General features: G+C 43.4%; 1 protein-coding gene and 1 long non-coding RNA gene across 2 annotated transcripts in view; both read left to right on the forward strand.

Annotated features, from left to right (window-relative positions):
• The first annotated feature begins 6,623 nt into the window (after positions 1–6,623).
• Positions 6,624–15,346, forward strand: part of LOC118493612 — an 11,313-nt gene continuing 2,590 nt past the window's right edge. Inside the window, exon 1 of the long non-coding RNA XR_004895563.1 lies at positions 6,624–6,822. This is a non-coding gene — a long non-coding RNA (uncharacterized LOC118493612). The remainder of the gene's footprint in view (positions 6,823–15,346) is intronic.
• On the forward strand, positions 8,648–12,207 carry LOC116036428 (butyrophilin-like protein 2). The gene is made up of 4 exons (XM_031279954.2): positions 8,648–8,868; positions 9,767–10,129; positions 11,387–11,479; positions 11,873–12,207. Exons 1-4 carry the CDS (start codon positions 8,775–8,777, stop codon positions 12,010–12,012), a joined length of 690 nt encoding a protein of 229 aa, XP_031135814.2. The 5' UTR covers positions 8,648–8,774; the 3' UTR covers positions 12,013–12,207.

Consider the following 15,346-nt stretch of genomic DNA (forward strand, 5'->3'; position numbering starts at 1 on the left):
AGGCAGTCGTAGGAATCAGAGACCGTTGTAGGACCCAAATGCAGAGACAGCAGGAAAAAGTAGTAAGCTCGAGGATTTAATATTAAACACAAGATATACAACTCAGAAGTCCTCAAGACAGCAGGCAAGGAAATCCAAAACGTGGTAGCAGTCAAAAAAAAAAAACGAGTCGCAGGAAACGGCAACACTGGGACAAAACGGGTAGACTCGCACACAGACGGTCCAAAACCAAAATAATGACCTGACAACAGACAAAGAAAACACAGAGACTAAATACAAGAGGTAACGAGGAGACACGAGCACTCAGTAACCGGTGAAACAAGTCAGGGTGGGGCAGACAATCAGAAAAGGCGGGAAAACGCAAGGCAGGAAGTAAGACAAGACATGACAAGGGAGAAAAATGGACTACCAAAATAAAACAGGAAACAGAACAAATACACAATCATAACAGCAGCAGCCTTTCTGTTTATATTTACTGAGATAGATAGATAGATAGATAGATAGATAGATAGATAGGAGGAGGTCATAGAGAATTTTTATTACGGAGCTGATTTCAAGTGCTAGTTTGAAGGCGACGTCACGGAGAGTCCACGAATCTGAACTGGATTACTGCGGTTTAGTCACAATGTCAATCTTGGAAGATTTAAAATTACATTTCACACAAACAGAACCTCAAAGTAACGCCAATAACCTCCGACACGGACATATGGAAGACTTGAGATGATAAAGGCACCACGGTGCTTCATTGTTATTTATTTTTTTACCTCCGTTCTTAAGATCTCATCAAACTTTATTTATTATCTGTTTACAAAATGAACCCAAACACTGACAACGAGGAAGAAGATGTTGGGCAGATTTAGAACGTACGAATTGACCTCAAGTCTTCAACGCACTGTGCACTGTAAGAAAAGGTACACCATATCTACTCAATAAAAATGAGGCAACAGATTACAAGCAATATTATTAATTAAATTTCACATGGTTTGGTATTGAGTAAATATTAATTAAATGAGACCCTTAATAGTTATCCATTTAATATGAGTATATTGGAATAAAAAACAGTACAGAATTAATTATAACCTAAACAAAAATATTGAGTTGATTTAAAAAAGATAAACTCCCTAATGTGTAAATAGTACTAATAAAAATTAATTTAATTCTAAATATCAATGATATATAATTGAGTAATAATCATCTACATTAATCGGCACATCGATTTGAATTTAATCAATGCAATAAATTAAATCTAAATATTCTTTCTTAGGAAGTCTATGGCCCAGAAAGTACAGAACTTAACAAATACTCAAATAAGAATTTTATTAGCAATTCACTTTTGTGATTTCGAGTCATTGTAGTAGTGCTGGGAAGTATACCGGTATACGGATATTAATTTCCCATATGATATGAATTTTTCACATACTGTAATACCGGTGCAATGCCGCAGAGAACGCTACGGCCGAATTGATCTGCGAGTAACTTCAGAACGGGAGCTCTGTTAACTTCGTACCCTTCTTACTCATGGTTGTAAATTTACGACAATTAACCCACAACTAACTCTCTTTAATAGGATAAAACACCATAGCATACAACGTTTTGTGACTTTAACAATTTCTAACACTAATAATTTTACATTTAGCCTACAAATTTACACAGCCGAACGGCATGCTGGGTAACATTATAGCTGCTAGCTAGCTATGTTGACAGGAAGTGCTTTTCAATTAAAATTAGCCTGATTACATTGATTTGAATTAACTCAATAGTCTCTCTATTTGGGATTAGATAAATATAATGCTTATGTTTTATTTAACTACAATGGTTGGATTTTATTCCAAACATTTTTATGCCTCAAAATCAAAAACACAATCAAATTGAATATATTTTACCATCCATCCATCTTCCATCCATCTTCGTCCACTTATCCGGTCTCGGGTCGCGGGGGTAGCAGCTCCAGCAGGGGACCCCAAACTTCCCTTTCCCGAGCCACATTAACCAGCTCCGACTGGGGGATCCCAAGGCGTTCCCAGGCCAGGTTGGAGATATAATCCCTCCACCTAGTCCTGGGTCTTCCCCGAGGCCTCCTCCCAGCTGGACGTGCCTGGAACACCTCCCTAGGGAGGCGCCCAGGGGGCATCCTTACCGGATGCCCGAACCACCTCAACTGGCTCCTTTCGACGCGAAGGAGCAGCGGCTCTACTCCGAGCTCCTCACGGATGACTGCGCTTCTCACCCTATCTCTAAGGGAGACCACCAGCCACCCTCCTGAGGAAACCCATTTCGGCCGCTTGTACCCTGGATCTCGTTCTTTCGGTCATGACCCAACCTTCATGACCATAGGTGAGGGTAGGAACGAAAACTGACCGGTAGATCGAGAGCTTTGCCTTCTGGCTCAGCTCTCTTTTCATCACAACGGTGCGATAAATTGAATGTAATACCGCACCCGCTGCGCCGATTCTCCGACCAATCTCCCGCTCCATTGTTCCCTCACTCGCGAACAAGACTCCAAGGTACTTGAACTCCTTCACTTGGGGTAAGGACTCATTCCCTACCTGGAGAAGGCACTCCATCGGTTTCCTGCTGAGAACCATGGCCTCCGATTTAGAGGTGCTGATCCTCATCCCAGCCGCTTCACACTCGGCTGCGAACCGATCCAGTGAGTGCTGAAGGTCACAGGCCGACGATGCCATCAGGACCACATCATCTGCAAAAAGCAGCGATGAGATCCCCAGCCCACCGAACTGCAACCCCTCTCCACCCCCGACTACGCCTCGATATCCTGTCCATAAATACTACAAACAGGATTGGTGACAAAGCGCAGCCCTGGCGGAGGCCAACCCTCACCTGAAACGAGTCCGACTTACTGCCGAGAACCCGGACACAGCTCTCGCTTTGGTTGTACAGAGATTGGATGGCCCTGAGAAGGGACCCCCTCACCCCATACTCCCGCAGCCCCTCCCACAGTATCTCCCGGGGGACCCGGTCATAGGCCTTCTCCAGATCCACAAAGCACATGTAGACCGGTTGGGCATACTCCCAGGCTCCCTCCAGGATCCTTGCGAGAGTAAAGATCTGGTCCGTTGTTCCACGACCAGGACGGAATCCGCATTGTTCCTCTTCAACCTGAGGTTCGACTATCGACCGAACCCTCCTTTCCAGCACCTTGGAGAAGACTTTACCAGGGAGGCTGAGAAGTGTGATACCCCTATAATTGGCACACACCCTCTGGTCCCCCTTTTTGAAAAGGGGAACCACCACCCCGGTCTGCCACTCCTTAGGCACCGTCCCAGACTTCCACGCAATGTTGAAGAGGCGTGTCAACCAAGACAACCCCTCCACACCCAGAGCTTTAAGCATTTCTGGACGGATCTCATCAATCCCTGGGGCTTTGCCACTGTGGAGTTGTTTAACTACCTCAGCAACTTCCACCAGGGAAATTGACGACAATCCCCCATCATCCTCCAGCTCTGCCTCTACCATAGAGGGCGTATTAGTCGGATTTAGGAGTTCCTCAAAGTGCTCCTTCCACCGCCCTATTACCTCCTCAGTTGAGGTCAACAGCGTCCCATCCTTACTGTACACAGCTTGGATGGTTCCCCGCTTCCCCCTCCTGAGGTGGCGAACGGTTTTCCAGAAGCACCTTGGTGCCGACCGAAAGTCCTTCTCCATGTCTTCTCCGAACTTCTCCCACACCCGCTGCTTTGCCTCTTTCACGGCAGAGGCTGCAGCCCTTCGGGCCCTTCGGTACCTTGCCACTGCCTCCAGAGTCCTCTGGGATAACATATCCCGGAAAGACTCCTTCTTCAGTCGGACGGCTTCCCTGACCACCGGTGTCCACCACGGTGTTCGTGGGTTAACGCCCCTTGAGGCACCTAAGACCCTAAGACCACAGCTCCTCGCCGCAGCTTCAGCAATGGAAACTTTGAACATTGTCCACTCGGGTTCAATGCCCCCAGCCTCCACAGGGATGCACGAAAAGCTCCACCGGAGGTGTGAGTTGAAAGTCTGTCGGACAGGGGCCTCCTCCAGACGTTCCCAATTTACCCGCACTACCCGTTTGGGCTTACCAGGTCTGTCCAGAGTCTTCCCCCACCCCCTGACCCAACTCACCACCAGATGGTGATCGGTTGACAGCTCTGCCCCTCTCTTCACCCGAGTGTCCAAAACATACGGCCTCAGATCAGATGAAACGATTATAAAATCGATCATTGACCTTTGGCCTAGGGTGCTCTGGTACCAAGTACACTTATGAGCATCCCTATATTCGAACATGGTGTTCGTTATAGACAATCCATGACTAGCACAGAAGTCCAACAACAAACAACCACTCTGGTTTAGATCAGGGAGGCCGTTCCTCCCAATCACGCCTCTCCATGTGTCTCCATCATTGCCCACGTGCGCGTTGAAGTCCCCCAGCAGAACTATGGAGTCCCCCACTGGAGCCCCATATAGGACTCCACTCAAGGTCTCCAAGAAGGCCGAATACTCCGAACTCTTGTTTGGTGCATATGCACAAACAACAGTCAGAGTTTTCCCCCCCACAACCCGCAGGCGTAGGGAGGCGACCCTCTCGTCCACCGGGGTAAACTCCAACGTAGCGGCGCTCAGCTGGGGGCTTGTGAGTATCCCCACACCCGCCCGGCGCCTCACACCCTGGGCAACTCCGGAGAAGAAAAGAGTCCAACCCCTATCCAGGAGTATGGTTCCAGAACCGAGACTATGCGTAGAGGTAAGCCCCACCAGATCTAACCGGTAGCGCTCCACCTCCCGCACCAGTTCCGGCTCCTTCCCCCACAGAGAGGTGACGTTCCACGTCCCCAGAGCCAGCGTCTGCTGCCCGGGTCTGGTCCGTCGAGGCCCCTGACCTTCACTGCCACCCATGTGGCAGCGCACCCGACCCCAGCGGTTCCTCCCACAGGTGGTGGGCCCATGGGATGGAGAGATAGATGCCACGTAGCTTTTTCGGGCTGTGCCCGGCCGGGCTCCGTGGCAAACCCGGCCACCAGACACTCGCTGACGAGCCCTCCATCTGGGCCTGGCTCCAGACGGGGGCCCCGGGCTTCCTCCGGGCAGGGTCACTCCATCTCTTCCTTGGTCATTCATAGGGTTTTTGAACCATTCTTTGTCTTTGTCTTCATGTCTGTTATATTTTACCTAATACATTAATTCAAATCTACATGACCACAGAATCATTTCTTACACTGTGTATTTACTGCATGCAAAGTAATACGTACACTAACAATAGATATGTTTTTATTAGGGCTGTCAAACGATTACATTTTCTTAATCGCGATTAGTCGTTGAATTTCTATAGTTAATCGCGTGTTTTATCACATGATTAAAATTCTATTATTTTGCATTTCAGAACTGTTTTTAAGTCCATATTAACAATGGAAAGCCATTCTTACCAGTGGATCTTGATTGGGAATCAAATGAATGCAAAGAAAGTGACTTTATGAACTTGATTTTAAGATTTGTAATTGTTTATTATGTATTTAATCTAGTCACACATTTGAATTTAAAGGGGATGATAGAATGCAAAACCGATTTTACCTTGTCGTAGTTGAATAACGACAGTTCGGTGGGTAAACAGGACATACATAAAAGCTCAAAAATCCCATTGATACCCCTTTACTATGCAAATCTCACATTTTGAAACTGCCGCTGAAAACGGGCGAATCTGAACAAAGCTAAAAGTTGACGTAAGCATCCCAACTCCTAGTCTTTGTCACGCCCCAACATTTGCATAGGCTACACCACTGACCTGAGGTCAGCTTAGTCTGAATCTAGCTAGGTCACGCAGATCTCCAGAGGTCCGCTATAATTACTAAATTCACTTCGGAGACTTTTTTATGCTAATTGCAAATTTTGTCCGACTGTGTGTCGCAGTTCAGCAGGAGCTCAGCAGGCTACGTGACAGCTGGCGGTGCTGCCTCGCCGCCCGCCGTGTCCTACTTCATAGACTCGCTGTGAGCTAGTCGCAAAGTCACCGTTTCTGGGTTACTGGACTACAAAATGCCGAGGCCCTGATGGAGCTCCAGGGCCTGCAGCTAGCCGCGATCTTTACCCATAGGATTGAAGGAACAGTAGCAGCTAACAAAATCCCTAATGTTCACAAAAATGCATTAAATTGAAATTGGACACCACTGTTAGCTTTATAAGACCTTGGGGTAGATGTTATATAAGTGGCGTGACGAAATTCAAACTGTAAATATATGAAAGTTATGCCGGCAGCTGGCAGCCAGCCAGCTCCACCGAGCCCCGGTCGTCCAGTAACCGAGAAACGGTGACTTTCACTGGGTACGGAGGTTGCCGCTTTCTCATCAGACTGTGTGGAGCTCCTAGCTAAAGTCCGACACGTCTTACCAAATTTGCAATTAGCCATCAGTTTTCGTAAAACGGCCCATATTTGAGCTTTATATAGTTGATTTCGCCCTTAAAAAAGTCTCAGAAGTGAATTTAATAACGAAATAGTAGACAAACAATGTATAACTTTGCAGTGTCTGAAATATGAGACCTGCTGTCTCGTCTCCAATGTGTTTCTACATACATGCATACATACATGCATACATACATACATACATACATACATACATACATACATACATACATACATGCATGCATACCAACTGAGCTACCCAGACGCCCAGCTGAGATATTTAAGTTTAAATGATGCTCTCTCTCTCTCTCCACTCCCTAACTGACCCCAGCCTCACCTTATTTATATTATACTCTATATTACATTGATGGGTTTTATTATTTAAGAACTATATGCACTGAAGGATCTCTGTGTGTCTTGAAGATCTAAATACATCTTGCACATCTAAGGTGGGACTGTTTGTGATCCAGTATAGTATTTTCTAGTTTGTTGCACTTGGTTCTTGTTATCTAATGTTGCTCTAATGTTGCTCTAATGTTGCTCTAATGTTGCTCTCGTGGTTACAAGGAGAAGCTGCTAAATGAAATTAATTTGTCGCCTGAACTTCTCCCAGAACAGCGTGTTGTTGTGCTGCTGGCCAATCCTAGCTTTAGTGCCATACCATACCAATCATCGCTATGGAAATGCTGGTATAAGAAATGCAGTATTGTTTGTTTCTTTTGTTATTTCTCTTTTTAATGTATGTTGTATGTCATGTCTGTGTCTTCTGAATGGACCTTCAGTCTGGCAATAAAGATGATGATGATGATGATGACTACAGTGCAGCGTGTTTGACTTTTATCTGCCGTCTCTTTGCATAAAGGTGGCGTTCAATGTCCTCTCTCAGACTCTGCTCGTGTCTGCCTGCATTTGCCTCCGGCGGTTATGAGATAGCATAAACAGACGTCCTCTTGTTAAAGGTGCTCTAAGCGATGTCACACGTTTTTTAGGTACAACATTTTTTTGTCACATACAGCAAACATCTCCTCACTATCTGCTAACTCTCTGTCCTCTGAACACACTGTAAAAAAAAACACGGTTTCTGAATGTCTGAAGTGTGACCCAAAAACAAGAAGTTAAACTCACTTTCCTCAAGTCCCAGTTCTTGTTGTGTGGCTTCTCTAGTGCAGGGATCTTCAACAGGGGGTCCGGGACCCCCTAGGGGGTCCTCAGAGTTACTGCAGGTGGGCCTCCACATTATTGTTAATTTTATTTTTTTTTCAAAAATGTAAAAGTCTTAACATAAATCCAACATATTAGCAATTATAAATCCCCATTGATTGGTAAGGTTACTGGCCTATAGGTAAGGTAGTCAATAAGATCCACAGATACAGTTCATCCTAAAGACTCACTGTGCCACATGTATGTTTAACATTAAAACATGATTCATAAACAATAAAAACATTAATAGCTTAGTTTTCTATGCAAGAATGTTATGTATAAAGGCTTTAGGCCGCCCTACACCTTATTGTAGGCCCAGTTTATGTAACTTAATTTTATAAAATACAGTATATGTAGTAGGGGGTCCCTGCTCCATCTCTCTCTCTCAGTCAAGGGGTCCCTGACTTAAAAGACGTTGAAGACCCCTGCTCTAGTGTTACAAATGTTTCTTTAGCTTCCTGTTGTTTAGTGTCCGAGTGTGTATGCATCCTAAATATACACCAAGACATTATTTTGTAACTTTCGGTGGAAACATTTGGGATAGTGTAACTACACAACTCAAAAAAAAATATATAACATAGGTATGGTCATTTTTAGACATTTTAATGCAGAAATGTTACATATTGTACCTTTAAGGTAAATCCGCATCACTACAACTTATAAAAACATTTAGAAAATCACAGTTAACCATTTAATTATGTATTTTTAGAGTTTTTAAAAGAGATGCTGAGTCATACGCTACAATAATATCATGATTTTGATAGTGATCATGCGAAAAAGAAGTGGAAAGCTATATTAGCTTTGGATTAAAGTCCACTTACATTGATCTAAACTAAAAAAATGTTATCTGCGAACGATATAGGTCTATCTGAGTTTACCAGCCTGCATGCATTTTTGAATTTATTTAGTGTTTTTTGCTCTCAATTAGCCCTTGTGTTGTCTTCCCGTCGACCAACAAGCTACTTTTAGTTTTTCTGGGTCAACATTTAAAATTAAATCTTTTTGGTCAACGTTTATTGGTCGTCTTTTTCGACGCTTTTGTCGTTTGTCATGTAACCATGGATACGTGGGAGAGAGAACACGCGGACGCAGCTTCATAAGGAACCACCTCCAGCCAACCAGGCATTCATTCATTCATTCAGTGCCAGCGGAGCTCACTACAACCGATAGTTTTTAGATAGTCTTTCTACCGGGTCACTTCATGGTTCGCTTCGAGGTCTTCGTTTTTTGCTTCACCTTTACACTCTGGCCGGTCTTTGTGCCTTTTAGCACGGCAGTACAGACGGACGTTAAAGGTAAGCTCATGTGTTTTCGCTAGCTATACTTTAAGGCTGTTAGCTAACTTATTTCTTCTTTCAATTCAAATTTCACCGGGCCGAGCTCAACGATATAACGTCAACGTTAACGTCAGTTAATGTTAGCTGGAGTAGAGACTGTGTCTGAACATGTTCTACTGATAGTTTTATCCATAAACCCGTAATTTGAATTAATATTAGACGTTATTTTCGGTGTGCCTTCGCTGTAATTGTTATCGGTGTGTAACTGCTATTTAAATGTATTTAAACAGTCCGCTATCATCCGCCCATCTCTTCCGTTGTTACTGACGTTAACGTTAGATATAATATAGCTAACACGCGGATACTGTTTGGCTAATGTTCGGAATATCTGTTTAAATATATAATAGCTGCGAACTGTGTCCGACCATGGATACAGTTACGATATGTAGCTAGCTAGCTAGCTAGCGTTATGTTTACTAGAACTGTGAAGTTTAAAAAACCGTTACACTTTTAACCTTAACGTACCTAACGCAACGTTACCATAGCTACGTGTAAACTGCATCCAAGCGCCGTTGTTGTGTTCAGCTAGCTACCTAACGGCAGCAGTTGTTGCCTCTTTCACCAGATTCGTCACACAATCACACTTATTACTGGCGATTTTCAGGTCGCATCTCATATCTAGTAGAGATGGGGTCGTTTCACATAAATGGGCTCAGTGTTTTCCTGAAACTAACAAAGTTACACACTTTTTTTTTTCGAAGTTATGAGAGTTAGTTAGAGAGAAGTTATTCGTCTGGGAAATTTGGTATGAATTTACAGAAAAGTTTTGGAAGTTCAGATGAGGTTATTGGCGCTGTACGTTCCAGTCTTCCTCCTTTTTCAGAAATTAAATTGTCCCCTTTGTGCTTTTTTCCAGTTCAGGTGAATGGGTCCCTTCAGCCAATCATGGCCGCCCCGGGCGACGACGTCATCCTGCCGTGCCAGTTAGAGCCCAGAGAGGACGTGCGGGACAAGACGGTGGAGTGGTCCAAGCCCGACCTGAAGCCGGACCCGTCGGACCGGCTGAGCCGCGTCGGCTACGTGCACCTCTACCGGGACAAACGGGAAGTCCCGGACATGAAGATCCCGGCGTACGCCCAGAGGACGGCGCTGTTCACGGACGCCCTGAAGGAGGGGAACATGTCGCTCAAGATCGTCAACGTGACGCTCGCAGACACGGGCAGATACCGATGCTACGTCCCCAAGCTAGACTGCTACTCGATCGTCGAGCTCGTCGTCGGTGAGTAACTTTTGCTTCGGGCGTTTAAGGTCCCGACACAACGCTGGAGGTTGTTGTTGTTGTTGTTGTTGTTGTTGTTGTTGTTGTTGTTGTCTTAGTCTCGCTTTGCCGGACCTCCCTCCCTCCACAGAGCTGCGGAGGAAGGTCCGGCACTTTAAAACAAACTAATAAAGCTTAGAATGAATCCCAGGACACATATCTTGTCACGTGACCCAGATATTGTAACGTTTTTTTTGCCCAAATTATTTGAAGTGGCAAAAAATTAGTCCGCCACGGCCCAGGATGTTTGGACTTGCTACGGCAACAAGTGACCGCTTTACCTCAACAGTCCTATAATTAACAATTTGGCACATCTGAACAAAATCAACAATTACCATCAACAGTCGCACCCCAAAGGAACGGTAAGTTACCTGAAGATAAATAGCTATTAGACAATTGTGTAATAATATAATTGTTTGCGTATCAATTTAGGTTCACAATACATTTTGTCCATCTAGTTGAGCACCAAACTAAAAAAAGGCGGGAAACCTTTTTTTGTTGTTTTTCTTGTTTTTCAAACTGATGACTCGTTGACTCCAAACCAGAGTAGTTTTACTACTGAGGGTGTGAAACAGGTTTCACTCTCAGGTGCAGCACCCCAGCCGTTTTGGGCTGCACCTAAACCGACTAAACGCAAATGTGGCAAAAAAAACAAACCCCAAAAAGCATCTAACGTAACCCTTGTGTTGTCTTTGGGTCACATTTTGACCCGTTTTCTAAGTTTCTTTGTCAGAAATATGGGTCTCTTTCAACCAAATTAACCAAAAATAACATGGGTGGTTCCCAGTGACGCTCTTCGCAAGTCAAATTTAACGATCTACTACTTTCATTGAATTTTGGGTGTTTTTTATTTAATTTTATGCAGCTGATGAACACACACACACACACACACACACACACACACACACACACACACGTGTTAACTAAAAGATTTCTCAGATCTAATGACTGTCGTTGGACTTCTTCAGCAAACTTTTGTCTTAAGCTTCTTGAGTGCTATCTTTAATCTGAGCTTTTGGACGTTTTAGACACAGACATGGTGATGAGAACGGTCCAAAATTATGTCAAATTGCATTTTTTTTTATTATTGAAAAGCATCACATTGTTTTGAGGAAAGAATTCGACAGCTTTTAAAACCTTAACCATCGTTTTGTCAACAACTGTTTGTCCCATAATGTGTTTTTAATGTGTGTTTAATTGTGTTATTAATTTCCATAGAGCCGAGCTCTGTTGAAACCTGGACGACGGAGACGCCGCTGCATCCCAAAATCCTCCAGACTCCAGGTCCAAACGATGAGTCGGCTGTTAAAGGTGAGAACACGGACCGACTCCGGGAAGACGGAAGCAAAACGCTGAGTCATGCTTACTTTGACTGACAGTTAAGATCAGAGGATGTTGAGTGGATCACAGTTTATTTCAAATGCTATAAAATTGAAGAAAAAAACCCCACCCACAATTCAATGAAAGTAATCATTAATTCTACCTGCCGAGAATGTTACAGAGCTTCCACACAACGTACATCATCACATTCATGTTATTTTGGGGCAATTTGGTTCAAAGAAACCCATAATTCTGATTTAAAAATGGGTCATACGTCAATCACATCTCTCTCTCCCCCCCTCCCTTATGCTTATGTGTATATATGTGTGTGTGTGTGATATTCCAGCTATTGTAGCTTATGTTTGTTTGTTTTTTTTCCGTCAGGTGGCCGTCTCTTCCTGGGCGTACCGATCCTCGGTGTGTTTGGCTGCGTCTTACTGATCCTGAGTTTTGGAGTCTGTGCACCTTCAGTCAAACTAAAGTATCGACCCCAAACTGTAAGTCAGGACGACTTGGTCGTTTAAGAGAAAGCACCAGCACTACCTTCACTACTTGGTCTGGGCCAACGTTCAGTCGGGAGAGGACGGCCACAGTATTTCACCGGACCTTTAACCGACCCACGATGGAAGAAAAGGACAACGTGTTTGTCTCTGTATCGGAGGGCTCTCCTCCACCAGCTGGGGGTAACTGGGAGTGAAATACACGATTCACAAACTGGCTTTTTGTGGTTCTGTTGTTGTAACGACGCTGTGTGACCAGAGGTCCGCAGAGGTGTATAAAGTACTAGAGACCCATACTTGAGTAAAAGTACAAGTGCTCTATCAAAAAAGTGACTTGAGTAGAAGTTGAAGTGCTCTTTAAGCACCCCACTTAAGCGGAAGTACTAAAGTATTCAGCATTTTTTTGTACTGAAGTATTGCAAGTAGTTTATTTTAAAATGTACTACTCAAGTACTAAAAGTAAAAGTACAAGTATTTTGTTATGTAGTTGTTAAAGAAAGCAGTCAAATTTTGAATATCATATTTTTGGATTTCAACTTTTTACTTGGTGTTAAGACGGTGCATTACAGGCAGTCACAAGCTGTACATCGCTGGATATATGAAGGACGTTTCTGAAATAAACCAAAAAAATGTCACAGCTGTTATAACCAGTGGCGGTGCGTGGCAAATTTTACCGAGGAAGCCAGTGAGCTTAGTATGGAGATCATATTGCCTTACATAGGCGCCGATTTATGTTTTCCTTCGTGGGTGCTCACGCCCTTTAATTTCAGAACCTTAGGAAATGGACAGCGACCAACACGAACACACACGCCTATTGACTCGATAATAAAGCCGTAAAGTAGGCTATCTTTCAACTCAGGACAGCGCCACTCCTCGCAAATACAGATAGGATTGGAGATGAAAAGTTTAACTGACGCGTAACCACGATCAGCTTCGTGGGAAATTAAGAATCAGTGCCACCGACATAACCAATCACACTATGACGGACGCCAGCAGAAAGCCGGTTTAATTTAGCGCTTCCCGTTAGCCCTTCAGTTTTGGCATAGTTCCCATCACAAAAAGATCCCACGTTTCCCTTTGCTCTCCCCTGAGTTAGATCCAGCTTCGGTGTAGGCCTACCGGTTTGTCTAACTTTCAGTTGTAGCTCAAAAGCAAGTTTAGTGAAGTCATTTTAACAAGAAACTCAAGATCGCCATCCATTGTGTAAACTTGCTGTTAACTGACTGTTAGCTCAGCTGACGCCGGCCGGCACCGCTGCGTAGTAGCGTACTGTTACCATAGTTACGCATCTGTCTGAGGCATGTGATTGGTGAGAAGCCAGGTTCAACCTGGCTTCCCTGTTTTGTTTTTTTTTGACCATTCAATGTCGAGCTCGGTCAAACCTAGCCTCAATCTAATTAGCTGAAAATATTATTTTTTTTCTCTAAGGGATGCCAGGAAAAGCTGGCCTCCTTTGAGCGTTCGTAGCGTTTTACTGGCCACTAGACAGAGCCCAGACAGGACTGCACCACGCACGCAGTGACAGAGGGGCGCTGTTTCGCTCTACCAGCTATAGAAGAAAATGATAATGGAATGTTTTGATAAGGGAAACTACAAAATCAGTAAAAGACACAACCGTAAATGTATAATTCCCACAGTTAAAAATATAAAACATAATTTAAAATATATTTATATATTTTAAATTATGTTTTATATTTTTTATTTATTTTACATTTATCGTAAAATTATTATTTTTTTTAATTTTATTTAAAAATAAAAATGTATTTTATATTTTAAATTTATGTTTTAGAATTTTATGGGGAGGCCAGGCTTCCTTTGGCCTCCTAGAGAAACCGCCACTGTTTATAACTACTATTATCTGATACAACAGTGGGTTATTAATCACTTATTAACAAATACTGAAATAAAATGTGTGCTGTAGTGGAGAGTTAGCAAGCTAGCAAAACACAGATAAACTAGCAGCTTCACATCACAGGGTGAAAACATTCAATACTCATTTCAGACTGAAACAACTCAGGAATAGCTTAATACTGCTGCAACAATGGCTGGATTTTTTTTTACGTAACTTATTAGTTATTAGCGTATGTAACTAACGTAGCCGTAACTGCACACACTGTAACCTACACAGTCTCCGTAGCGTGTGGAATTCACAACAGTAACGAGTAACGATGCAGCACATAAAAAATGTATCGGAGTAAAAGTATTAAACTCATCGAAAATATGTACTCAAGTAAAAGTGGAAGTAGGAGGAAAAAAATAATACTCCAGTAGAGTACAGATACAGCCTTTTAGTACTTAAGTAGAGTAGTGAAGTAGTTCTACTTCGTTACTATACAGCTCTGGAGGCCTGCACTACCGAGCAAGACTTGGCATCAACAAGGTGACTTCAGGGTTTGGCGTTTCACGGCGGTGGATCACTTGTTGCCGGGTTAACGGCGCCTTCACATTGGCACCGTAGACACAGCTGCGAAACGACCGGAAGTCATTCATTTCCTACGGAGATTCGAATGGGTCCGAAACCGATGCGAACGAGTGCGGTGCGGCAAATAAATCGGGTCCGTTGGTCATCCGGAGGCGTTAAAAAAAAAAACAACTCTTGAACTCTTACGTCAGGCAACGGACGGTTCTTGTCCCACAGTCCGAGCGGAAGTTAGCGTTGCTATAATGGTTACTGATAAACAAATCTGAATTCTTAACTTTTTAATAAAATAAATAATCATTTCGTAACGACACGTTGCCATGTTGGTTAGCAACAGACATCGAACTATTGACATTATACCGCTATATCGCATTTAACCAACCTGACATATCAACATCCTGGGCAACTTTTCTCCACGCAGCAGTCGTAGGAATCAGAGAACGTTGTAGGACCCAAATGCAGAGACCGCAGGAAAAAGTAGTAAGCTCGAGGATTTAACCCTACCAGCCCTAAGGTCATTTTTACAGTTCATTGTCCGTCTTGTAAAACATCAACCCTGTGGTCTACGGTCAATTTATGAACATCATTTTTTTCAGGAAAAACTGGGCTCTTAGAATATTTGTGCTGCAGTGAGGTCACTTGAATGTAAAAAAAGGTTGTATGACCTTAAAGACAAATAAATAAATAAATAAAACGGAACATGAATCTCACAGATATGTATTGATATCACAGACAGAGCAATCAAGGCAAGGCAGCTGGATTTGTAGAGCACATTTCAGCAACAGGGCAATTCAAAGTGCTTTACATGAAAACAGATTAAAAAATTTAAAACAGATAAAATACGAGAATAAAAGTTACAGTGCAGTATAAGAAATTAAACATTGAAGAGCAGTTAAAACCGTTAATAAAAGCTAAGCCAATCTGTCTAAATCAGTTCCC

The sequence above is a fragment of the Sander lucioperca genome, chromosome 17 (assembly GCF_008315115.2).
Source record: "Sander lucioperca isolate FBNREF2018 chromosome 17, SLUC_FBN_1.2, whole genome shotgun sequence".
Taxonomy (NCBI): domain Eukaryota; kingdom Metazoa; phylum Chordata; class Actinopteri; order Perciformes; family Percidae; genus Sander; species Sander lucioperca.